The sequence below is a fragment of the Microtus oregoni genome, unplaced genomic scaffold, assembly GCF_018167655.1.
Source record: "Microtus oregoni isolate MIOR12 unplaced genomic scaffold, Mior012 000053F_ref0000044, whole genome shotgun sequence".
NCBI lineage: Eukaryota > Metazoa > Chordata > Mammalia > Rodentia > Cricetidae > Microtus > Microtus oregoni.
The window spans coordinates 14,710,092-14,736,948 of record NW_024543829.1 but is presented as its reverse complement, the minus strand read 5'-3'; the positions used below and the strand labels follow the sequence as shown (position 1 = coordinate 14,736,948).

The following is a 26,857-nucleotide window of genomic DNA, read 5'->3' as shown; positions in this document are numbered from 1 at the left end:
ATACAATATTCTGTGTGTATGTCTGCAGGCCAGAAGACGGCACCAGACCTCATTACAGATGGTTGTGAGCCACCATGTGGTTGCTGGGAATTGAACTCAGGACCTTTGGAAGAGCAGACAATGCTCTTAACCACTGAGCCATCTCTCCAGCCCACATTACTATTTCTAGATGGGAATGTATGTCAGTGGTAAAATATTTGTCTAACATGTGACGTTCTGGGTAAAATTCTCAGTACCAGTGATAAACAAATGAACAAAAGAAATACATTGTAATGGTTTCATCTAATGCATTTTTGTTTCTCTATCATGACCCATTTTTAAAAGATAGAATAAAAGAGATGAAACACGTCCACATGGAAAATAGATACATGAACAAAACAAAACCTAATTTTGATAGTAAACAAAAAAAGTTAGGCATCTTAGCACACACCTGTAATTTTAGTACTTGAAAGGTAGGAGGAGGAGGATCAGAGTTCATGGTCATCCTCAGCTACATAGCAAGTTTCAGGCAAGCAAGAGCTACCTGAGTCCTTGATCAAAAAACACTAAAAATGAAAGAATGAATGAAAGTTTAAAAGTACCCAGCACTCGGGAGGCAGAGGCAGGCGGATCTTTGTGAGTTCGAGACCAGCCTGGTCTACAGAGCTAGTTCCAGGATAGGCTCCAAAAACCACAGAGAAACCCTGTCTCGAAAAACCAAAAAAAAAAAAAAAAAAAAAAAAAGGTCTCTATAAGCCTGTTGTAGGAGCCCGGCGGTAGAGCACACACCTTTAATCCCAGCACTTTAATCCCAGCACTTGGGAGGCAGGGCAGGTGGATCTTTGTGAGTTCGAGGCCAGCCTAGTCTAGAGAGCTAGTTCCAGGACAGACTCCAAAGCTACAGAGAAACCTGTCTCAACTGCACACTCCCCCCCCCCCAAAAAAAAAAATAAGAACCCAAAACAGAACAAAAACCAAAAAACCTGTTGTAGGGATGACAGAATGTTTTTTTGCCTCCTAAAGCTGTCACTAATGATAGCTCTAGGAGGCCATGGAACCTTGAAACAAGCAGTGTCGTCTTCACATTCTGAAACACTTTAGGGAAAAAACCCACAACAATTACAAAGGTAGACTACAGCTCATCACCATCAATAAGAAGGCTAGAGTATGCTTTTCTAGGACATGGGAGTTCCTAGATTTCTTTTCCCTAGACACTGAAAATAATAATGACTATACAATACTGCAAATAATGATTATATAAAGGATATAAACAGAACTTACTCTTTCCTATCCTTATTCTCCTAGTCAGTTTAAAGGTAAAATTACTATAGTATACACGTATATAAAACAGAAATTCTTAATTTAAAAGCAGTATAATATACATAGTACACATACATACATACAGATAAAACATATAAAAGATTAGAATAAAAAATCTAGTGGTACAAGTAGAGTCTGCAAATTCATTAAATTTCTTATTCTACTTTTTTTTAAAAAAGATGCCTTTATTTATTATGTATATAATGTTCTTTTGGCACATACAGCTCTCATTATAGATGGTTGTGAGCAACCATGTGGTTGCTGGGAACTGAACTCAGGCCCTCTGGAAGAACAGCCAGTGCTCTTAACCTCTGAGCCATTTCTACAGCCCTTTTTTTTTTTTAAAAAAAAAAAAAGAAAGAACAAACGAACACTTTATTGAGCACACAGTTGAGGGCAGGCTGGCAATATCTAGAGTAGTTAGTGCTTGTGGCTTAATTTGATAACTTTCTAAAATGGCAAAAATGAGACAATTATTTACACATTCTGCCAAGTATGGTGATTTATGCTTGTAATCTTGGCACTTTAGAGACAGAGGTAGAAGAGATGCCATGAGTCTAAGACCAGCTTGGGCTAAGGGGAGAGACCCTGTCTTGAAAGCAAAACAAAGCCAAAAGATAAAACTCCACATGTTTACTATATATAGCACAAAAGAATGGATATAAAGACTCTTTTACTGGGATGGAAAAGTAAGATGTGTCAGTAGGTTTAAAGCACTTGCCTGACCTGAAAATTGACTCCTTAAAAGTTGTCCCTGAGCCGGGCGGTGGTGGGGCACGCCTTTAATCCCAGCACTCGGGAGGCGGAGGCAGGCGGATCTCTGTGAGTTCGAGGCCAGCCTGGTCTACAAGAGCTAGTTCCAGGACAGGAACCAAAAGCTACGGAGAAACCCTGTCTCGAAAAATCCAAAAAAAAAAAAAAGTTGTCCCTGATGCCCTGGTACTCTTGTGACGCACTCCCGGTCATGCATTGTATACACATGCATTAATAAATATAATTTAACTTAAAAAAGGAAATTTTTATCACACAAAAATCTAGATAAAATCAGGCAAAAGAGAACATAAGTCAAGGATAGTTAAAAAAAAATTCAAGAATGCAGATACTTTCATATAAAATAAACATGTTAAGACAACTGTCTCCAAGATGTGAGTCATAAACCAAATTAAAAGTGTTGCCAAGGAACGATCTTTATCCTGAGAGTTCATTAGTACACTTTCTAAAGTAGCTAACATTGGACAATAATTGGAGACAGGATATGAGACTGAAGAATTGCCTAGATTTGGGATGTAACTAAATGATACTCCTCCTACGTAAGAAGAGGAGGACCTAAGTCTACTTAATCAGAATTACTGATTTACCAAAGTCAGAACACTCTACCAAATCTTAGCCACTCATCTCTGAAAGGGCAGTAAATATATAAAGAAATTCAGTGTTCAGTAAGAATTCTAGGACTGAACACACAGCATATATAAATTATTATTATTTTTACATCAGATCGACTGTAGAACAATTTATTTTTGATGTTTACCAAAAAGGCCTCAAACAAAGGTTTGCCCCACACACCCATACAAATATGTCTTTATAGCTAACAAGTTTATTCTAGAAGCTAGTAAGAGAAAACTGCTTAAAAATATTAGGAATGCTTTTCTACAAAAAAGCCAATTCTCAAATAAGACGGCAATGTTCCCTGCTCACTTTCAATGGGAAGGAATTTAGAGCAAATAACCTAACAACATGCCTGAAGGATGAAATTACAAGTTCAACAGTCCCCATTTCTGTTTATATCTGGAGTTCAAATTTAGTCGGCATATTAAAAGAACTAAAACTTACCTTAAGGCTTTCCTTAGTGTTTCTGTACAGGCCACTATGATCTTGGGGTTCTTATTATCCAGGCCCTTTAAGAGCTCTTCTTGTACAGACTCTCCTTTTTCAATCTCTATGTACATGAGGCAAATCTCTATGCCCAACTCCTTGGCTTTGGCTTTAGGTTGGTTGAAGACTTTACTTACAACACCTGATACAACTTCTCCTGTGGTTCTGTAAATGCCACACACAAGGATGTTTAAATAAAAAGAGATAAACTGTAAATAATTCACAAAAGACATGCCTCACTATAATTTCATTTTGTAAGTGCAGAAAATTCAATTGAAAACTTTCCTTAAATACTCCTTACAATCTTGTTTGTTTTTGTTTTTTGACATAGGGTTTTGTTTTTTGACACAGTAACGACTCTGGCTGTCCTGAAACTCACTTTGTAGACCAGGCTGGCCTTGAACTTACAGAGATCCATCTACTTGTGCCTCCTGAGTGCTGGGATTAAAAACCTAAGCCATGACTGCCCAGTCATTTCTTGCAACCTTATGATACAGAGAAACTACATCTATCCTTGCACACCTTCTTTAGAGTGTGTGTAGAGCCTGTCTTACATGGGGTTATACAAACATACACATACACATACAGAATTATGTCGGAGGCTGTGGGAGTTGCAGCAGGTGACAACTAGTGTTCAGATGTCAATCCCCCAGAGGAATGGTTCTCTGATAGAGGAGAATCCCATCTGGGAAAGGTCTGTGGGACTACCAACTCTGGAAACTGTTGCTTCTGTCTGTAATCTCACATGTGCAAAAGCAGCTACAGTGTCTCCCCAATACCTACACTGTAGTGATGGAGGAAGGTCATTGGCTAATAAAGGAACTGCCTTGGCCCATTTTATTGGTTAGAAGATAGGTGGGAGGAGTAAACAGAACAGAACGCTGGGAGGAAGAGGAAGTGAGCTCAGACTCCACTCCTCTCCTCTCGGGAGCAGACGCCTGAGAGAGACACCATGCCCCGCTCCCGGGCAGACACACACCATGAAGCTCCGACCCAGGATGGACTAGGCTAGAATCTTCCCGGTAAGATGGGTTCTCACAGATTATTAGAGATGGGTTGATCGGGATATCAGAATTAGCCAGTAAGGGCTAGAGCTAAAGGGCCAAGCAGTGTTTAAATGAATACAGTTTGTGTGTTGTTATTTCAGGGCATAAGCTAGCTGAGCAGGCGGCCGGGGTGCTGGGAATGCAGCCCCCCACCACTCTTATTACTACACTGTAGTGTATAATTGCATATGATGCGATATGTAATCTCATGATTGCATCTCAATCTTATGGGCACATGTATCTGTGGGTGGTCAGGAAGATGACTTCTCATTAAGCTGTATAATTTTGATGTATAGAAAATATACTATGATATGCTTCATAACTAAATCTATTGTCCCAAGAGAAATGTAAAGACACTTAAAAGACTGCTTTGTTCCATTTACTCAAACTACACAGAATTAGCTCATTTTTTTATCTCAGAGAAAGTTCAAACTAGAATGAATGTTTATGTAAATGGATCGTAAGTTAAAAACTTTATAGATATGCACACAGTCAGAGTTGCAGATATCTAACCAAGATTATTAACAGAAAGCAACCTAAAAAATCATGCCAATTCTTTGTGTGCCAAGTCTGGCTGGTAAAGACCTATGTCTTGCAGTTTGTCTCATCAGGCACTATGCCCCCAGCCTCTGGTCAGTATTAAACTAGAAACCTTGAAATCTTGTGTGGTAAATGCCTCTGTCCTTATTGTTTCCCCAAGGACTGTGCTATGACCAATGAGATGTAATTCTTATAACTTTTTTCTTATTGCCTCAAGCCTCCTGTAAAAAAAGAAATGTATTTAAGCTAGGTGAACAAAGAAGCAAGAGAGAACTGAAACAGAAAAATGAATGGACTAATGAGAATTAGAAGACAGTTATAGCAAGGGAATTAGAGCTGCAGAATAATAAAAGAAAATGACCCTCATATCATGTATTTGAGTCTTTACTACTCAGACAGAAAACTCTTAAGTTCAGGTTTGCTACACTGTGGAGGTTTTTTTGACACTGAAAGCTGGTCTTTTGGGCTAGTAACAGGATTATAGAATGCTTGCTTTTTCAAATACTGACGCTATTTTAGACATTTTAAAGACAATTTATTTACACAATGGGGGAACATATCTTTAATAAGGAAAGACTCCTCAACTTCTTAGCAGAACACTGTAGTAACTTTACTGCAGTGAATGCTTTGTAATTACATAATTCTCAGAGCAAGAGGAACAAAACAGGTTAGGGCTACAGGGAGCATGTCAAAAAAGCAGTTTCTAATATGAAAAGAAAAATGAAATATAAAAGTGATCATTTTATTATTGTTGGTTCTCGTTAACCAAACTGTCAAACTCCTCAAACTGACGATGCTCACTAGCATGGTTTTTGAAGTAAACACATCTTTCTTGTATAATTAAAGGTCTCAACTGTTTGTATATAGAAGTTCTTTCTCACTGATAACATAAAGACTAGGTAGTATAGAAAAGTGAATGAGTGGAAGCCATCCACATCTAAAGTCAAATAGGCCAGGAAACACAGAGTAGAGGTCACTGCCCCAAGAGACAGAAGATCTTGAAGGGGAAAGCAAAATTGTAAAAAAACAAACAAAAAAAAACCCTAGTAAGTTTGGTTTTTTTTTAAACTAATTATTTTTATATTTATTTTTTATTATGTGCATTGTTGTTTTGCCTGCATGTATGTCTGTGTGAGGGTGTCAGATCTATAGAATTACAGATAGTTGTGAGCTGCCATGTGGGTAATAGGAAGAGCAGTTAGTGCTTTTAGACACTGAGCCATCTCTCCAGTTCAGTGACTCTTAAGTTTCAAGAGAAGTTTTCCATAATGCCCACTTGTCTTCAGTGAGGCTCTGACATGTCCTTAACAATGACCTCACATTAACTACTTCTAAAAGTTACTAAGGTTACTTCAAGTTTTGAAAACTCCTCATCTAAAAAGTTCAAGAGGACAATCAGGGGCAGCTGGATGACTCAGCGTGTGAAGATACCTGCTGCTAAGCCTGCGGACCTAAGTTCGATCTCTGGTACTCACATAGTGATCAATGAAAGAACTCATTCCCACAAGTTGTCCTCTGATGTCCACATGTACCCAAACACATGGAAATAAACATTTATTCTACTTTAGAGATTTCATGTACTATTTAGACTAAATAAAGATACAGAAAGACTACTAGAATATTTTAAAACTATAGCAGAGGCTCTACAATACACAAACATTTATCTATGTAGCACTAAACAGAGATGTTTACAGAATATTAAGAAAGAAACTACTTACTTTCCTGCAACATGGGCATTTTCAACATAGACAAGTGCAGCTTCTAGTCCTTTCAACTGAACCACTGCGTTGGAATCAGTGACAAATTTTTTGATTAGTCCTAAGTATTTGGACCATTCAGGGCTTTTTTCATCCTTTATTTTCTGGAAGATCTTCAGGGCCTCTTCATATCCACTTAATCTTGCTTTCCAGAGCTAAAAGAAAATTAGCATTTTGAAACAGGGTTAATGATAGTATTCAGTGATAATCTGGAGAAGTAAAAGAATATTCCATACCAGAAAATTTGAACAAAATACCCCCTTTTCTTAAAAAAAGAAGTTAAAGAAATTCAGAAAATTTTCAAGAAAAGAGTAGTAAATAAACAATTTGTTTTGGTTTTGGTTTTTGAAACAGGGTCTCTCTCTGGAACTCACTATGTCACCATGCCCAGCTTCAATAACCTTAAGAATGTTTTTCCAAGGCTCAGTGAGCAAGGACACTTGTTGTACAAGTCTGGTGACCTTAGTTTGATTCCTGCGTTCATCTCACAATAAACAGAGAACCTTTTCAATGTTCTCCCCTGAGTTCCATATATGTGGTGCAGACACATTTTTTTTTTTAATTTAAAGATAAAGTGCAGCCAGGTAATGGTGGTGCACGCCTTTAATCCCAGCAATTGGGAGGCAGAAGCAGGAGGGTATCTGTGAGTTTGAGGCCAGTCTGGTCTACAAAAGTCCAGGACAGCCAGGACTGTTGCACAAAGAAACTTCATTTTGGGAAAAAAAGAAAAGAAAAAAAAAAGTAAAATAAAATACAACCCTCAAGTCATTACAAATGTTTCTCAATTTATATTTGAGTATTATTACTATAAAAAGACATGATAACTGAAAGATCAGAAACCACCCTGATGGAACCGCCCACTTTCCAGTATGTGAGGTCTTGTCTATGTGATGATTAGTCAGCTTCACACTGTCAAGCTTTAGTCAACAACTTGCTATTTAGTTACTTAATTTCAGATACCTCTATTGAGGATTTATATTATTATTAATTTACTTAACAGGTATTTAATAGATAAAAACTAATACCACCTCAATGTGTGGAGTTTACATTCCATCAAGAGAGAAAGAAAGCAGCAATCTGTTATGGTTTGACTATGAAATCTCTATCATAGGCTTGTGAGTTGAATACTGGGAACCCAGATAATATGGCTATTTTGGGAGGTTATGAAAACTTAACAGGAGCTAGCTGAAGGACATGTCCCTCAAGGTTTATTCTGGGAGTGCTATGCCTTGCCCTGGCCCCTTTGCATCTATTCTCATTCTCTGCTTTGTAACTGCTATGAGGTAAGAAGCTCCTCTACTATATCTTCCTCCTGCCATGATGCTCTGCCCAAGTAAATGTGGCTAGGAACCACAGATAGAGTCCTTTGAAAATAAATTTTTCTTCATGTTTTTCTCTCAAATTTTATAATCCCTTAAAAGTAACATAAAATCATACAAATAAACTTAATTGGCAATGTTAAGTTCTACAAAGAAAAAGGGACACGGCAATATGAAAATATGTAGAATAAAAGCCTCATTTTTTTCTTGGCATTAAAAAGTTTACCCAGGGCCGGGTGGCGGTGGTACAGACCTTGGGAGGCAGAGGCAAGTGAATCTCTGAGTTCGAGGCCAGCTTGGTCTACAGAACAAATTCCAGGACAACCAGACTACACAGAAAAACCCTGCCTTCCCCCCATACACCCCCACACAAAATTTTTTAGACAAGGTTTCCCTACACTGCTAAGGCTATCCTTGAACTCATAAACCTTTTCTTTCTTTTTCTTTTCTTTCTTGTTTTTCTAAACTGTTTTTGAGACAGGGTCTTACTATTTAACTCTGGATGGCCTGGATCTCACTATATAGCTCAGGTTAGTCTGGAACTCACAGACATCCATCTGCCTCTGATGAGGTTAAAGGTGTGAGTCAGGCAGACCTCTATAAGTTCAAGGTGTGGTGGCACGTGTCTTTAATCCCAAGGCTTGGAAGGCAGAGGCAGGCAGAGCTCTTTGAGTTCAAGGGCATCCTGGTCTACAGAGTGAGTTCCAGGACAAAGATACACAGAAACCCTGTCTCAAAAATGCCAAAAAGTAAAAATAAAGGAAACAGAGGTTAAAATAAAGCCACATAAAGATGAAAAATACACAGAGAGTCTTGATACTATACATGATTAAGTTGTCTTTGAATTGCTTGATAACTGAGGAAGGAGAAATAGCTGCTAAAAGACATTTAAATATAAATGTTAACTGGATTAATAAAACATAAATATTATGTAAATGCCTTGACTTCAAAATTGAAGTCAAAAGATATGTTACTTTGGAGAAGAGGTTTTGCGTTTGTTTCCACAGAAAATAAGAGGCTGTGGATTCATTCTGAGTTAAGAAAAATCAGGTTTGATCAAGGAAGACCACCTGAGAAATCTCTAGTAGGAACAGATGGCCGAGATGTCTGAGTTCTACATCCAGAACAGATTCAAGACTGCTGCCTGAGATGATTCAGCTTCACAGGATACTACAGCCAGGACTTGATCATAATTCTAAATTTTCTTTAGGTCCCATAAGATTATCAGCATCCCCAACCAGCAGGAAGTAGCCTGGAAAACTGCGCCCACATTCTGCAAAAATGGACTATGGATATTTTCCTTTGTTTAGAATGTTGGATACAAATTGTTATGGCTAATGGTCAGGAGAGAAGCTAAACAAAGGATATTAGAATCAGAGTTCTTTTTTTTTTTTTTTAAAGAGGGGGAAATGGTGTGGTACAATGAATGATCTATATTCTGTCAACTATATTTTACATAAAATGCTGACTGGCCAGTAGCCAGGCAGGAAGTATAGGTGGGGACAACCAGACAGGAAGTAGAGGTGGGTCGATGAGAAAAGAGGATTTTGGGAAGAAGAAAGCTTGGTCTGCAGTCATTGTGACCATTCCACAGAAGAAGCAAGAGGTGACTGCTTCACTGAATAAGGTACTGAGCCACGTGGTTAACACAGACAAGAATAATGGGCTAATATAAGTTATAAGAGTTAATAAGAAGCCTGAGCTTGCCGGGCGGTGGTGGTGCACGCCTTTAATCCCAGCACTTGGGAGGCAGAGGCAAGCGGATCTCTGTGAGTTCGAGACCAGCCTGGTCTACAGAGCTAGTTCCAGGACAGGCTCCAAAACCACAGAGAAACCCTGTCCCGAAAAACCAAAAAAAAAAAAAAAAAAAAAGAAGCCTGAGCTAATGGGCCAAACAGCTTATAAGTAAAAAAAAAGAAAAAAAGGTGTGAGTTACCACATGCAGCTACTGCCACTACTTTTCAAATGCTGAGATTATATAAGCATGCTCAGGGTTATTACTACTTTTACAAAGAAAAGAGAAGGCTAGGAATGTAGCTAAGTTGGTACAGTGCTTGCATGGCATGCACAAAATCCTGGACTCAACACCCAACACCACTAAAACCAGGAGCAGTGGAGCATGTCTTTAATACCAGGCAAGGAGGATCAAAACTTCAAGGTCATTTTCAACTACGCGCAGAGTATGAGGCCAGTCTGGACTACATGAGACTTATCTTAAGAAGAAGGGGAAGAAAGAAAGAGAGAAGGAGGGACAGTGAAGGAGGGAGGATGCAAAAGAAAGGAGAGAGAGAGAGAGGGAGGGAGGGAGGGAGGGAGGGAGGCAGGCGATATAAAATGGGCTAGTAAGGACGTCAAAGGCCCAGATCACCTAGGGCTGTGAAAGATTCTGCTTATTCTCAGAGCACTAACTGAAACTGAAATGATTTGGGAGAGTATAAGCAACAAGTGACTGTGAGACAACCAAATTAATTTGCACTTTAGACACTAATAAACAATTAGGTGTTTCTCAATACTACATTAGATCAGAGAGAGAAACGGGACAATACATGATTGAGAAAGAAAAGACATTTGTTTACATGTATTTTACAGCAGGGGCTATGCTCATATAAAAGATCTTTTCTTTTTAAAGATTTGTATATATAGGAGTGCTCTGTCTGCATGTACAGCTTTATTCCAGAAGAGGGGATGGTTGTGAGCCACCATGTGGTTGATGGCAGTTGAACTCAGGACCTCTGAAACATCACTGCTCTTAACTGCTGAGCCATATCTCCAGCTCCAGAAAAGACTTTTCTAAAGACAGAAAACTGTTTAACTTATTACAAGATTCTTTTATGTATTTAGTTATTTATTTTTAAAAATTTAACTTTATTTCTGTATGTCTGTCTGTCTTGAGTATATAAGCACATGTTTATGCAGGTGACATGGAGGTCAGAAGAGGGCATCAGACTTCTTGGAGCTGGAGTTTCAATTGTGATTGAAAGCAACCTGAATTGCCGGGCGGTGGTGGCGCACGCCTTTAATCCCAGCACTTGGGAGGCAGAGGCAGGCGGATCTATGTGAGTTCGAGACCAGCCTGGTCTACAAGAGCTAGTTCCAGGACAAGCTCCAAAACCATAGAGAAACCCTGTCTTGAAGAAAAAAAAAAAAAAAGATGAAAGCAACCTGAAATGGGTGCTAGAAACCAAACTCAGGATTTCTGCAGAAACAGCAAGCTCTCTTGACCACCAAGCCATCTCTCCAACTCTGTTTTTAAGCATCTAAAATCAAAACTAAAATCCTAAATTTTAATCAAAACAACTATTAAAAAGGGGCTGGCAAGATGGCTCAGTGGATAAGAGCACTGGCTGCTCTTCCAGAGGTCCTCAGTTCATTTCCCATCACCCACATGATGGCTTGCAGCTGTCTGTAACTTCAGTTCCAGAGAATCTGACATCGTTATACCAATGCACATAAAGTTAAATAAATTAAAAAAAAACTATTAAAAAGGTAAAATAGCCAGGTACATGCCCTTAGTTCCAGCACTCAGGAGGCAGAGGCAGAGGCAGAGGCAGGTATATCTATCCCTGTGAGTTCATGGACAGTCTGGTCTACACACAGTGAGTTCCAGGACAGGCAAGACTATGCAGAGAAACTGTCTCAAAAATACAACAAAAACAAAACAAAAAATGAGAAAACCTGTGCATTTTAAGTAGAAATTTGTAAGAAAACAAATAGAAATCTCTACTACCTGGTAAACATTTGCACATGGTTAGGATATGGCGAATCATGTCTTAATTCCAGCATTCGTTAAATGGAGGAAGTTTGTCTCAGCTACACAGTCAATCCTATCTCAAAATTACAGAAATATAAATATAAAAGAAACCACAATGGTGTAGTTAGGGACAATAAAATAACTGAAAAAGATAATTGCTTAATGATATGAATCAGAAATTATCTATTAGCTTAAAATTATCCATAATTAAAAGATGGCTAGCTTTAGAGGGTAGATACTGGAATACACACTATGTAAGCCAGAGAATCTAAAAAATGCTCAACATTCAGGGCTAAAACACACTACAAATGCAAAAAGCAGTATCCATACCCCCCCCCCCCCCCCCCCACAGGATTTCTCTGTGTATGCCTGGTTGCCCTAGATCTTACACTATAGACCATATTGGCCTTGAAATCAGATCCAAATGCCTCTACCTCCAGAGTTCTGGGATTAAAGCGAAGTTTTTTGTTTATTAAATCAAGCCAGAGATTGCTATTTTGTGTTTGTAGGGTGCGTGTATATGGGGTACACATGTGCCTGGGTGTATGTGTGGAAATCACAAGACAACTTTCAGAGTTGTTTCTCTCCTTTTACCCTGTTTTGGAAGCAGAGTCTTTCTCGTTGTTTTGTACTGTATATTCCAGGATAGCCTGCCTGAGAGCTTCTGGAAGATTTATCTCTATTTCCCATCTAACCACCAGGTAGGTGCTGGGATTACAAATGGAAGCCACCACACCAACATTTTGTATGGATTTTGGGCTTAGAATTTAGGACATCAGGCTTGAGCAGCAAGTATTTTTATTTACTGAACCATCTTCTTTTGTTTTGTTTCTTTTAAATAGGGTTATGTAGCCACGGTTGGCCTAGAATTTGCTATGTAACCAACCGAAGCTGGCCTTAACTCCCAAATCTCCTGTTTCCGCTCCCCAAGTACTGGGATTACATGGGTACACCACCACACTTAGGTAGACAACTCCCGTTTTTCCTTTCCTTTCCTTCCCTCCCCTTCCCTTTCTCTTTCTTTCTTTCTTTCTTTCTTTCTTTCGACAGGGTTTTTCTGTATATCTCTAGCTGTTCTGGAACTAGCTCTGTAGACCAGGCTGGCCTCAAACTCATAGAGATCCGCCTGCCTCTGCCTCCCGAGTGCTGGGATTAAAGGCGTGTGCCACCACCGCCCAGCTGGACTCCTATTTCTTTTCTTTTCTTTTTTTTTTAAAAATATTTATTTACTTATTATGTATACAATATTCTTCTGTCTGTGTGTATGCCTGCAGGCCAGAAGAGGGCACCAGACCTCATTACAGACGGTTGTGAGCGACTATGTGGTTGCTGGGAATTGAACTCAGAACCTTTGGAAGGACAGGCAATGCTCTTAACCGCTGAGCCATCTCTCCAGCCATGGACTCCTATTTCTAATGGCATAAAATGTTATCGATGTTGATATTCGAAGCAAGGTAATAATAAATGCTGACAAAACAATAACAATAAAATTTAAATTCTAAAAGTCTTACCTTGTGTTCACATTTCTGATCAACTGGCAGTTTCAACCACTCACTGTCATCTCCCATTGTGCTTCCACTTTTTCTTGGAGTTAAAAGTAGTTCCTAGACAGATAAAAGTAGATAGTAGATACTCATTAACTCTAATAACCAAGTAGTCTCGTGACAAAAAATCATTTTTCTTGGATTATCATGGATGTATAAAGGAGTTAAAAAGTCCCTTCTTTGATCAGATGCCTACTACTTAATTCTATTAATAGAACCTTTTTCTTTTTCTTCTTTTTTTTTCCCCCAAGACAGGTTGTCTGGCTGTCCTCAAATTCATAGACATCCACCTGCCTCTGCCTCTTGCTAGCTAGAATTAAAGGTGCTTGCAGGTGTGGGCCTGGCAAATAGAACATTTTCTTTTCCTGGTTTTTTTTTTTGTTTTGTTTTTTTGTCTTTGTTTTCACTGTTTTGTTTTGAGACAGGATTTTTCTGTCTACCCCTGGCTGTCTTGGAATTGGATCTATAGAGAGGGCTGGCCTCAAACTCAGATATCCGTCTGCCTTACCTCCCAAGTGCTGGGATTAAAGGTGTAAAAAGTTGGCACTCTCTGTGAGTTCGAGACCAGCCTGGTTTACAAGAGCTAGTTCCAGAAGGCTCCAAAGCTACAGAGAAACCCTGTCTCGGAAAAAAAATAATAATAAAAAAATAAAATAAAAACCAAAAAAAAAATTAAAAACTAATTACAAAAAAAGAAATGATCTACTTGGCCCTTAAAAGAATATGGGAGGGACTGGAGAGATGGCTTAGAGGTTAAGAGCACTGACTGCTCTTCTAGAGGTCCTGAGTTCAAGTCTCAGCAACCCACATGATGGTTCACAACCATCTGTAATGAGATTTGGTACCCCCTTCTGGCCTGCAGGCATACATGGAGGCTGAATACTTTGTACATAATAAATAAATAAATCTTTTTAAAAAAAAAGAATATGGGAGACCAAATATTACATTCCTATATCAACTTCTTTGGCATATTTCTAGTTGGTTACTAAAAATAAGAGTTCAGACGCATAAATAGCTTTGAAAAGCTGTCTTTTTATAAAAGAAATCTCCATCCACAGAGGAAGCCTACATTAGCAGGGAAATTTGTTCACCTTTGGAGGTCCCCTTCTCTGTCCCGAAGCAGGATACTGGAGTTTCTCACAGATAAGACTAGGCTCCACACTTGGGCCATGCAGAAATTGTCACCGATGTCATAGGACAGTTCATCTGACTTTATTTGTGTAACCAAAGAAGCTTCTATTTACTATGGATTCCTCCTCTCTTTACTAAAAATGTCAAGTCTCTATTCCTTTCTACAACTTAGAGTGCTATAAAAACTTCCACCATTTCCCCTGTATGCACTTAAGAAATATATATTCATTAGTTCATTACTGTTCATTTCTCTACTACTGGTTTCATGCATTTATTCACCCAACCTTCAGAGAATATAAAGAATTTTTCTTTCTTTGGCTTTTTTGTTTTTTGTTTTTCAAGACAGTTTCTCTGAGTAGCCTGTCCTGGAATTCACTTTGTAGACCAGGTTGGCCTTGAACTTGGAAATTGGCCTGCCTCTGCCTCCCCATTGCTGGGATTAAAAGTGTACACCACTACCACTCAGCTCCTAAAATTTCTTATAGAAAATAACTTATATAAGCCAGGCATGGTGATACAAGCTTGTAATCCTTGCCCTCAAGAAGCTGAGGCATGAAACCTAGTCTTAAAATAATACAAAACAACAGAATAGAACAAAAACTGGATATGGTGGCTCAGCCCTGTAATCCTATCACCCATGATGATGAGGCAGGATTATTGAAAGATCAAGGGCATCTTGGGTTAAAGAGTGAGTTTGAAGCCAGACTGTACTAGATCGAGACTTCTGGGAAAAGAGGGAGAGAAGGAGAGAAATCATTACAGACAACTCTCAATACTAGCTAGCATTCTACCTAGTCCTGTTAAATACAAATCTAACCCATGCTTATACAAACTAGTAAACGAGTAAATCCATGAATAATTCATTCCTTTGTAAATATTCTGTATATTTAAATCTTTTTTGCTGTTGTTTTTGAGAAAGTCTCACTGTGTAGCCTTGGTTAACACAGAGCTTGCTACATAAACAGGCTGCCTAGAACTCACAAAGATCCAGTTGCCTTCCATCTCAAGTGCTGGGATATAAAGTGTGAGTCGCCATGCCTAGCTTAAACCACTTTTAAAAATATTTATTTTTATTTATGTGTATGTGTTGGGTGGGTGTGTGTTCCTGTGGAGATCCGAAGAATGTGTCAGATTAGAGCTGGATTACAGGCAGTTGTAAACTCGCCGAAATGGGTACTGGGAACTGAGATCAGGTCCTCTGGAAGAGCAGCATTACTGAAACATCTCTCTGGCCTCATAGTTAAGCAATTTTAATAAGGTTTATAGTCAATAATCTTTAAAAACTTTATGCTTTCCATTAGGAAACACCTTTCTGATTGTGAAAACAGTTGCTGAAAGAAAAAAACCATTTACTATACAAAATACACAAAGAAACGTATTAAAATGAAAATTTACTAACAGTAATTAAAATGAGCTTGTATATAAATCACATGAAAAAGATAAGGTTATTCCTCTTTTAAGCTTTGTTTTGGCCTAAGTTGCCTCTGAACTCACTATGTAGTTCAGGATAATCTTAAAATCCTGATCCTTCAGGCCCTCACCTCTCAAATGCTGACATTTTAGGTACATGCCACTATGCCCAGGTAAGACCTTTTTTGCAATTGCAAATATTTTCATGTTTTTGAGGAAATAACTCAACACCCACATTGTACTTCATTCTGTGAAAGTATCACAGTCAGCAATCTTACTGAGCGTCTAACTACTGAGCCACCTCTGCAGCCTCTCAAAGCTGGAATAAAAAGAAACAAAATGTGGACAGTTTATAGCATAAATGAATCTTGGCAAAATTATGTTTAATCACAGGACTCTATATGGTTTAATTCCATTTCAATAAAATGTCCAAAACAGGGGATTTTTTTGTTGTTGTTGTTGTCTGTTTGTTTTTTTAAATAAGATTAGTTTCTTTGGAGATAACAGAAATTCCCAAAGTATTTTCTTGTTTTCTTGGTGGTATGGGGGAGAGAGTACGGGTTGGTTGAACATATCAGGCAAGCACTCTACCACTGAGTTATGTCCCTTGGACTCTTTTGGAAGTAATGGAAATGTTCTTAAATTGTGGTGATAGCTACACAAAAACTAAGCAAGTTTAGTAACAAAAGTCCTGAGAAGATAAACCATGATATACTCAAGAAGTGTAGAACAGTACAAGAAAGATAGATCAACAAACAGCCCTCATATAAAAGTAAAATACACCATATGCGGAAAGAGTCATAAAGAAGGGGCAGACTGTCAGTGACAACCTTATGGCATTTGGCACTGTCAGTGACAAATGGTAGATGAAATTTTTAAAAATGAGTATTAACAAGGAATGGTGATAAACACCTGTGATTTCAACATTTGGGAAAAACTGCGGCAAAAAGACTATTGTGAGTTTGAGGCCAGCATGGGCTACACAGTTAAGATTCTGTCTAAAGTGGGGGAGGAACAGGTGGAAAAAAATAATTTTATGTTTAGGAAACATTAAAGGCAAAGCCTTGGAGATAGGAAATTATTAATCACATATACAGAGACCCTAAGTATAAAATCAGAGAGATTAAGGTCAGAGCAAAGAATTAACGATTAGTAACTAAAATCTCTTTAAAAGGCACCTACTAGAACAAATTAGAAAGTAGAGAAAGTAGAAGGTTTCATTTGTGGGGTGGTTTGTTTTTAGCTTGAGACATGTATCTCAGTCTGGTTTTCAATTCCCAGCTTTTCTGTCTCACCTCCAAAGTGGTGAGATTACAGGCTGTAGCACCATACATGACCAAAGTAGAGTTTTGATTGGAAATGATTACAATACTCCTCCAGGAGCCAGAGCTAAAGGTTTAATCAACAGGAATGGAAAGAGTGGGCAGGGATACTGAAGGGAGTTATATTACAGAGAAAGAATCAGCAAGTCTTTGCAGCTAAAGAAGGTGAGAGCTAAGGGTAAAGTCTAATGCAGAGAGGGAGGCTTCAGACTATCTAAGAGTAGGGGTGAAAAATGGCACCCCTGAGGGAAAACCGAGAGATCTGAGTTGTCTTTGGGGGAGTGGAAGAGAAGCTAGAAGGTAGAGTCCGTTTTAGACCACAGGGTGATCTCCAAGGGGACAGGTGGGGAGCGCATTCAAATAGCTAAACTGTAACACTGTGGCAAACAGAGGGCTCTGGATTTTAGATACAAAAAACACAAAGATGTTATTAAAGTAACAGTTTGTTTTAAAAGTAACAAAACTCTACTGAAAGACACACGACATGTGACTCTTATGGTCTGGGCCCTAGAAAAATACTGAGAAATTTCAAGTGGTTCAATGTACCTAGGAGGTTCTACCACCACCTATAGTTGAGCCAAAGGCAAAGAGGTCAACGAAAAGAATTTTGTTCTACCAAAGAATTATTCATTTTCTACAGATATATCTAATGTCTCCAAAGACCTCAAATATGACAGTCTGCTCTGTTGCTAGTAAAGGTTACACATAATTGCTTACCTTTAAACCCGAGGGGAAGAAATTTTTAAGATTATACATAAAGGCAGAACTTAGAATAAATTTCATTTTAGTTTTCAGTTCATTGTGCACACACACAGACATATATATGATATATATGTCTGTGTGTGTGACATATATATATATATATATCTGAGCATAAGCTCCAGCAATATAGTATTCTTCAACCACCTAAAAATAAGGCAGAGGGATTATGTGGTAAATAGTGTTGGAGCTGGGCTTAGAACTAGCTCCTGCTTTACAGTACATACTCTTCCCCAGCTTCCCAGATGCTCATGTGTGGTATCCTTTTATTTTAAATTCCTGTTGTAATGACAGTCTACAATAACCACAGAGCTTGGTTTTGCATTTTACTTGGAAAGAATTGTTGGCAGTTCAACTCTTGTATGGCAAATTTCCAAGCTCTTGACCTATAAAGTCCTTTACTATCACAATACAAGAGCTCTGAATTTGATTAGCATTCCTGGACTCTCTCTCAGGCTAAGAAAACGCTACTGCAGAATCACAGGATGAGTCTGAGAAGCCTGATGGAAGATTCTGGTCACCCAAAGCATAATCCCTAACCTTTATGCCTGTAGTTCCAGCTATCTGGAAGGTTAAGACAAGAGGATAACTTGATTCCAAAAGTTTGAGAGCCAGCCTGGGTATCATACCAATATCACCAATCTCAAAAACACAAACAAACAAACAAAACAAAAAAATTATAAACCATTATATACAAGATGGCTCAGTGTATAAATGTACTTGTTGTCAAGCCTGATGACCTGAGTTCAATCTCCGGTATCCACATGATGTAAGGAAAGAGCCAACTCCTGCAAGCTGTCATCTGACATCCACATACAGGCTGTGACATGCACATGTTCACAACCCCAAACACATAAATGCTCAAAAATTAAAAAAATTAAACCTTTTAAATGATCACTGACATGCAATGATACTCATTTTTTAAAAAGACAGTAATTATAAAACGATATAATGAATATATGTTTATAGATCTTTACTCAAACCACATCTATGAAGGGCACATGGACTAAAAAAAAAAGTAAAAATTATGTAACTGTCATAGAATATTTAAGATTATTACTTGTCCAATGTCCAAAAGAATCTCATCTATGTGGAAGTAACAAAAACGATAACACTTTCCCTCTAACAAATACACACCTTCACTGCCTCCAGATGTCTCCAGTAATAGACATTAAATATCTTGCTTATGTACTCTGCATTGAACTGCTTCTCTAGCAAGTTATCTCACTAACCTTCAGTCATAGTTGCTTTACTTATTCTGAGGCAGGTAAAGAGGTGTACCATTTATATGATGCTATTCTATCAGCAGGGAAGAGGGTTAGCAGGACTCTCCCTGTATGATTGCTGTCAATGTTTCCAAAAGGGGTACTGGATCCCAACACAGGCCTCTGGGAGATGGAGAGCTGAAGCCGCTGAGAATTAGGTCAACTTTGAGAATTACTGCTCAACACTACCAAGGAGACTGAAAACCTAAAGCTTACTCATGCAGGAGGCTAGCCAGGTCTCTAAATTCCAAGCTAAGAACCCAAGGTCCAGAACACTAGATTCAGTTCCACCCATTCTGCCCCATCAGGTTAAACTCGGGTAAAAATCAATCCCCTCTTCACTCCAAACAGGAACCAGGCTGGGGGAAAGCCAGGTCATCAGCACGACTTAAGCACAACACATCCAAACATTCCAGGGCTGCTGGCACCACCCAGAGGTAGAGCTGATGCCCCAGCTTTAGCACACTGCAGCCTGCATTGCTTTCCCTCCTTCCCGGACTGTTAAGTGCCCTGAGGTACGTGCACCAGGACTTCGTTCGGGACCAGCACGGGATGCTTGCCCCCTTTCGGTAGTCTGACACTTACGCTACCCTAGCAGGGAAAGGTCAGGCCCTAAAATCCGTGCATGATCAGCAGGAATACCCGGTAGCCTGCGGGAGGCAGCCGCACTGGCAAGTCAGCTGCTGGGAACCGCCTCCTGGGGGGGGGGGGGCAGGGACAGAAGCACCACTGTCAAGAGTTGCCCTGCCCCACCCTCAATGGCCCTCTGCACGCTCACAGAACGCTTAAAGGGACCCAGAACGCTTAAAGGGACCGCAGCAACCTTCACCCAGAGTTCTGCAGTCCCAGGATGCTGCCTCCAGACCAAAGGTTTTCCAAAGCAGGACGTAAATGACCTTGGAAGTAGATCTCTGCTTTGGTAGTAATACAGGTAATGCCACAAAAATAAAGGAGCTGACTAGTTTCCAATACCATAATCCTAAGTCTTTAAAGGGTCTTAAAAAAAAGTGCAGACAATAGTCAAACCATTAAAGCAAATAAATACCCAGATGCCATCATAAAAGCTGCTTTAAAAAAAAAAATAACCTCTCTTAGAATGAGCCATTCTTCAAACTGCAGCACAAAGACACAGAAAGAAATTCCAGAATCTTTCAATGCCCCCTCTTGCTCTTTCACATTCTTCCGTAACAGCAAAGAGAAGGCTCCTAGGTATTCATATCAGATAGGTTAGGACGGTTAATAGGAGGCAAAAAAGTAAAATAACCTTCCCCTTTTTGTGAATAAAAAATGGTCTTTCAAAAATATGCCAAGAATTTACTACAAATCTATGCAAGCAAAGGACTATTGCAAACAAATATAATTGGGATATACAAACATCTAATTTAAAAGGAAGCTCTTTATAAATTTGTAGGGAAACTGCATTAAAATCTCAGGGACTGAGCTGGAGTGAAGGCTCAGTAGGTAAGGGTATTTACTGAATAAGCCTAGCAACCTGAGTTCAACCTCTGGGATCCACATAGGAATGGAAGGAGAGAACTTTACGAAGACCTATGACTTCCACACGATACGATGGCACACACACCTCACTCTCAATGCACACAATTAAACTAAAAAAAAAAAAAAAAAAAAAAATCTTGGAGCCGGGCGATGGTGGCGCACGCCTTTAATCCCAGCACTCGGGAGGCAGAGGCAGGCGGATCTCTGTGAGTTCGAGACCAGCCTGGTCTACAGAGCTAGTTCCAGGACAGGCTCCAAAGCCACAGAGAAACCCTGTCTCGAAAAACCAAAAAAAAAAAAAAAAAAAAAAAAAAAAAAAAAAAAAAAAATCTTGGAGTAAATACATGGTCTTTGAGAGCTTCAAAGATTATCATTGCATATCAATTTTCTTTACACTGAATGAAAAGAATCCTCCATTGAATTATTTTAAATTTTGCAGCACTAGGGATTGAACAAAGGGTCTTGTACATGTTATGCAATACCACATTGGAACTCTGTCTCTTGCCTTGCCTTCTTAAAAACTTACTTTATGGGGGCTGGAGAGATGGCTTAGAGGTTAAGAGCATTGCCTGCTCTTCCAAAGGTCCTGGGTTCAATTCCCAAGCAACCACATGGTGGCTCACAACCATCTGTAATGGGGTCTGGTGCCCTCTTCTGACCTTCGAGCCTACACACAGACAGAATATTGTATACATAATAAATAAATAAATATTAAAAAAAAACTTACTTTATATTTTGAAACAATGTTTCACTAAACCGCTCAGGTGTCCTCTGAATTCTTTGTAGTCTAGGCAGTTTTTTAGACTTGTGATCTTCCTGGTTCAGCCTCTAACAGTTGGATTATATAACTGCACACCGGGCCCAGTTCCACAATATAATTTAAAAAAAAAAAAACCCTACTAAAGTAATCAAATTAGTATGAGAATCAATGTCTACTTATAAATTAACACCTCTTATGTGAATAGGGGTTCAAGTAGAATTTAGATTCAGAGGACAAGCATGAAGACTGAAGAGTAGATAGACTCAGGTTATTCTTAATCTAAAGGTCTATGAGAACTGAAGAGAAACTAACAGTCAAGATGTTTCTACAGTACATTTACTGACATTCATGAATTAAGTAATCAAGACCCTCTTTCATTGTATACACATAAAGTTAACACTGTACTAAGTGTCTGTAGATTAGTCTTTCTTATGAGATCCTTTTCTTTTTTAAAGATTTATTATGTATACAGTATTTGTTCTTCCTGCATGTATGCCAGCAGGCCAGAAGAGGGCACCAGATCTTATAAATGGTTGTGAGCTACCATGTGGGTGCTGGGAGTTTAACTCAGGTCCTCTGGAAGAGCAGTCAGTGCTCTTAACCTCTGAACCATCTCTATGACCCCCTCATCAGATTCTTTAAAAGACTCATTTTTACTATTAATGTGTATGTGTGTATATCTGTGTGAGTTTATATACATAACATTTGTGACTGGTGCAGAAATGCCTCTCTGAGATAGGATCTTTTATTTAAAGTAAGGCTTACTGAAACATAATTCATATACAGTAAAATTTGTTCCATATAGCATACAGTTCTGAAAAACATAATCCATATACAGTAAAATTTGTTCCATATAGCATACAGTTCTGAAAAACACAGAGAGCTACATATCCATTACCACAAACAAGAGCACCAACAGCCCAAAACTTTTGTGACCTTTATAGTTAACACCTTTCCACACTCCAAGGAAACCATCAATCAGTTCCTATACTTTTGCCTTTCTAACACTGTTACATAAATAACATCATATAGTATGTTGTCGTTTGAGTCTAGTTTCTTTGAGTCATTATAATACAAATGAGATAAAGGGCTGGGGTTGTGGTTCAATGGCAGAGCTCTTGTTCATCCTGTCTGGCTCCCTGGGTTCTATACCCAGGAACAACAAAAAATAACAGATCATTCATCCATGTAGATGCATAAAATGGCCATTTCCTCCTTTTCATTACTTGACTGCAAGATATAAACATTATGTTCCTGTTTACCAACACAAGCCACTTAGTTGTTAACACATTTTGAAAAGAAATTGCTAGCAGCTTTCTCATACAGGTTTTGTCTGCATGTTCAGTCTTACTTCTCTCAGATAATTATCTAAAGTGGAACTGCTTTGCGGTATGTTGTGTGTATTTATTCTTACATGTAAATACTTAATCATTTTCCAAAGTAGCTGTATGAACCATTTTGAAACAAATTTAAGAATTCAAGAGTAAGTGAATTACTAATCCTAACTTTCTATCTGTATCTGGTTTTATACCTAAGAAATGAAGCCAGTTCTCTATGCAATTGTTAAGGAGTTGTAACACTCTTTTTAAAAATCAACCAGTCATCATCATTGATCATTTAGTATGAAACATAGATTTTTTTTTTCTTTTTGAGACAGAGTTTTTGTGTAGAACCCTGCTTATAAATCAGGCTGGTCTTTAACTCAGAGATCCACCTATCTCTGCCTTCCAAGTGCTGGGATTAAAGGCGTGTGCCACCATCACCCAGGTACAGAGGTCATTTTATAGCACTTTCAAAAGCAAATACCAATGAAAACTACTCTTTCAAACTGCATCTGTGAGCAGTCGGAATCAAGTTATTGTTTTCTGTATCAACAATCTATATAGATCAACAAAAGTGTTGTTAGAACAAACCAAAAATGTATCCTTTAAATGAGTTTTCTTTGCTTTAAAAAGAATTAATATTTTTAATTATGTCTAAGTATTTGTGTGTGTCTGTGCTGGGTATGTGAACATGCATGCAGGTGTCCAGGGAAGGACATGAGAAGATGCCAGAGTCCCTGAAGTTGGATTACATACAGGCAACCCTGAGCCACTTGATGTGGATGGCTGGAAGTAGCAATTTCCTCAAGATAGAAACATTCCATCTCCCAGGGAACTTCCTTAACATAAAAGATAAACAACTCAAAATAGCTTCAGGAAGTTCCTAAAACTGATCAGACTGACTAGGTCCCCCTCTCTCCAAGACTATATAAGGAGTTTGTTGAGAGTCACTCTCAGACAAGACAAGGTGCAAAGACTAGCCAAGTTGCCTTAAAGAGTTTAGATCAACAATCATTGGCAAAGATATCTCCAGTCATTTACTCAAGGTTCCCAGCTTTCTAGAATTGTCATCTGTGCTGAAGTGGGCTTTAATGATGCAGTGGTCTCTCAGTCATGTATGCTTCTGTAAGTAACCCCAATAAAACTCACTGGTCACCAAGCTGAACTTTGGTCTGTCTGTTGTGGACTCATTATTTGGAGTGACTAGGTATGTGTATGAGTCTCCTCAGGGAAAGTGTTGTCACACAACATAAACTCAGGTCCTCAAGGAGCAAGAAGTGCACTTAATCTCAGGACCAATTCACCAGCCTGCAAACTGACTTTTCAATATTCAAATGGGTTTTTCTATGGATTAAATACAATTTTAAAATAATGTCATTATATACCATCTTACACCTGTCAGAATGGCTAAAATAAAAAAACACCAATGATAGCCTTTGCTGGAGAGGTTGTGGAGAAAGGGGTACACTCATCCATTGCTGGTGGGAATGCAAACTTGTACAACCACTTTGGAAAGCAGTGTGGCGGTTTCTCAGGAAATTCGGGATCAACTTACCCCTGGACCCAGCAATACCACTCTTGGGAATATACCCAAGAGAGGCCTTATCATACAACAAAAGTATAAGCTCTACGATGTTCATAGCAGCATTGTTTGTAATAGCCAGAACCTGTAAACAACCTAGATGCCCTTCAATGGAAGAATGGATGAAGAAAGTATGGAATATTTACATATTAGAGTACTACTCAGCAGTAAAAAACAAGGGCTTCTTGAATTTTGCATGCAAATGGATGGAAATAGAAAACACTATCCTGAGTGAGGTAAGCCAGACCCAAAAAGAGGAGCATGGGATGTACGCACTCATATTTGGTTTCTAGCCATAAACAAAGGACATTGAGCCTATAATTCATGATCCTAGAGAAGCTAAATAAGAAGGTGAACCCAAAGAAAAACATATAGGCATCCTCCCGAACATTAACCTTCATCAGGCGATGAAAGGAGACAGAGACAGAGACCCACATTGGAGCACCGGACATAAATCTCAAGGTCCAAATCAGGAGCAGAAGGAGAGAGAGCACGAGCAAGGAACTCAGGACCACAAGGGGTGCACCCACACACTGAGACAATGGGGATATTCGATCGGGAACTCACCAAGGCCAGCTGGCCTGGGTCTGAAAAAGCCTGGGATAAAACCGGACTCTCTGAACATAGTGGACAATGAGGACTACTGAGAACTCAAGAACAATGGCAATGGGTTTCTGATCCTACTGCACGTACTGGCTTTGTAGGAGCCTAGGCAGTTTGGATGCTCAACTTACTAGACCTGGATGGAGGTGGGGGTTCCTTGGACTTCTCACAGGTCAGGGAACCCTGATTGCTCTTCGGGCGGAGGAGGGAGGGGGACTTGATTGGGGGAGGGGGAGGGAAATGGGAGGCGGTGGCAGGGAAGAGACAGAAATCTTTAATAAATAAATAAATTAAAAAATAATAATAAATAAATAAATATTAAAAAAATAATGTCATTATATAGCAAGTCACATTAAACATCTTTATTTTTCAAAAGTGTAATTCTCTAAAAGACAAAAAGAAACTATTAATAAAGTTTAAGAAACATAAACAATATGCCCCATGTTGCAAATACTAAAAGCTTTAAGAAAAAGGGGGTCTGGAGGGCCAGTGAGATAGCTCAATGAGTCAAAGTGCTTGTTACCAAACCTGACAACCTTAGTTCAATCTCCAGTACCTACAAGGTAGAAGGAAAGGAATGAACTAGTTCCTACAAGTTATACTCTGACCTGCATACACAATAAAATTATATTAAAAACCTTTAAAAAATAAAGAATAGACAGGTGTAGGATTTTTGCACAGAGTTGGTAGGCATGTAAACTGCTATATACATATAAGAAAAACATTAAATATTAACAATCCATTTCCAACAGAATTGAAAAGATAATACAAAATGACATATAAATGAGAAATAGTCTCAAAATTGAAAAGTACCTATCAACTTATAGATAAGGCAAACAAGTGTGGTATACCCATATAACAGTGTCATACAGTCATAAAAATGGAGTGGTTGTGCACACCTTTAATCCCTGCACTCAGGAGGCAGAGGCAAGCAGAACTCTGTGAATCCAAGGTCAGAGCTAGTCAGGACAGCCAGGGATACAGAGAAACCCTGTCTCAAAAAAACAAACAAACAAACAAACAGAAAAAGGAATAGAGTAATGAAACATGCTATCACATGTATGAACCTCAAATATTATTCAAAGTGAAAGATGTCAGACACAAAAGGATATGAGTTGTGCAATTCCACTGTTATGAAGTGTTTTAAAGTGGTTTGTAGGGAATGAGGGGAATGGGAAGTGACTGCCAATAGGGACAAAATTTTCTTCTGGTGGAGTGATAAACATTTTGGAATTAGACAGTGACAGTCAACATGTTTTGTGAATGTTTAAAAACCACAAAGTAAGTGTTATAGTATAGGAACTATACTTTAAGCAATTTCACTAACAGGAAACAATTTCTTAAAAGTCATGGCATACTTACTGAAAAGATATTCTACAGCCAGAAAATAATGATTAGCAGTTACATGGATGAACCTAACAATCCACAGCGGGGGGCATGCAGTACTTAATCTATATGGTACAACGATACAAGCCCAAACAATCAAGGGGTACATTCATCTGTAGTTAAAGGCTATGCTGGAAGCTCAGCATAGAAGAGGCAGGGAAGGTACTAGAAAAATGCAGTTAAAAAGCACTTTTTCTTGAAGAGGACTCAGGTCCAGTTCCCAGCACCAACATGGCAGCTCATCACTTTCTGTAGCTTCAGTTTTAGAGGAGCTAACACTCTCTTTTGTCCTTCAGGGTATCATATACTGCGTGGTACAGCGACACACATTCAGGCAAATCACCCATACAAATAAATAATAATTTTGTTTGTTTTCTATTTATTTATTTATTTATTTATTTATTATGTATACAATATTCTGTTTGCGTGTATGTCTCCAGGCCAGAAGAGGGCACCAGACCTCATTACAGATGGTTGTGAGCCACCATGTGGTTGCTGGGAATTGAACTCAGGAGCTTTGGAAGAGCAGGCGATGCTCTTAACCACTGAGCCATCTCTCCAGCCCCCCAATTTTGTTTGTTTTCAAACAGGGTCTCTACATAGCTCTGGCTACTCTGAGACTCACTATGTAGACCACGCTTGCCTCAAGCTCACAGAGATCTGCCTCTGTCTGCTCTGCCTTTCAAGAGCTG

At 38.8% G+C, this 26,857-nt stretch overlaps 1 protein-coding gene across 2 annotated transcripts in view; it reads right to left on the bottom strand.

The window, feature by feature from the left end:
- Nucleotides 1-26,857, bottom strand: part of Ckap5 (cytoskeleton associated protein 5) — a 96,340-nt gene that overhangs the window by 61,528 nt on the left and 7,955 nt on the right. For both annotated transcript variants that reach the window (XM_041637594.1, XM_041637595.1), the window contains exons 2-4: nucleotides 13,096-13,188; nucleotides 6,476-6,669; nucleotides 3,130-3,336 (exon numbers count right to left, since the gene is read on the bottom strand). In XM_041637594.1, coding sequence (XP_041493528.1) covers nucleotides 3,130-3,336; nucleotides 6,476-6,669; nucleotides 13,096-13,152 — 458 coding nt within the window. In that variant the 5' untranslated portion in view covers nucleotides 13,153-13,188. The remainder of the gene's footprint in view (nucleotides 1-3,129; nucleotides 3,337-6,475; nucleotides 6,670-13,095; nucleotides 13,189-26,857) is intronic.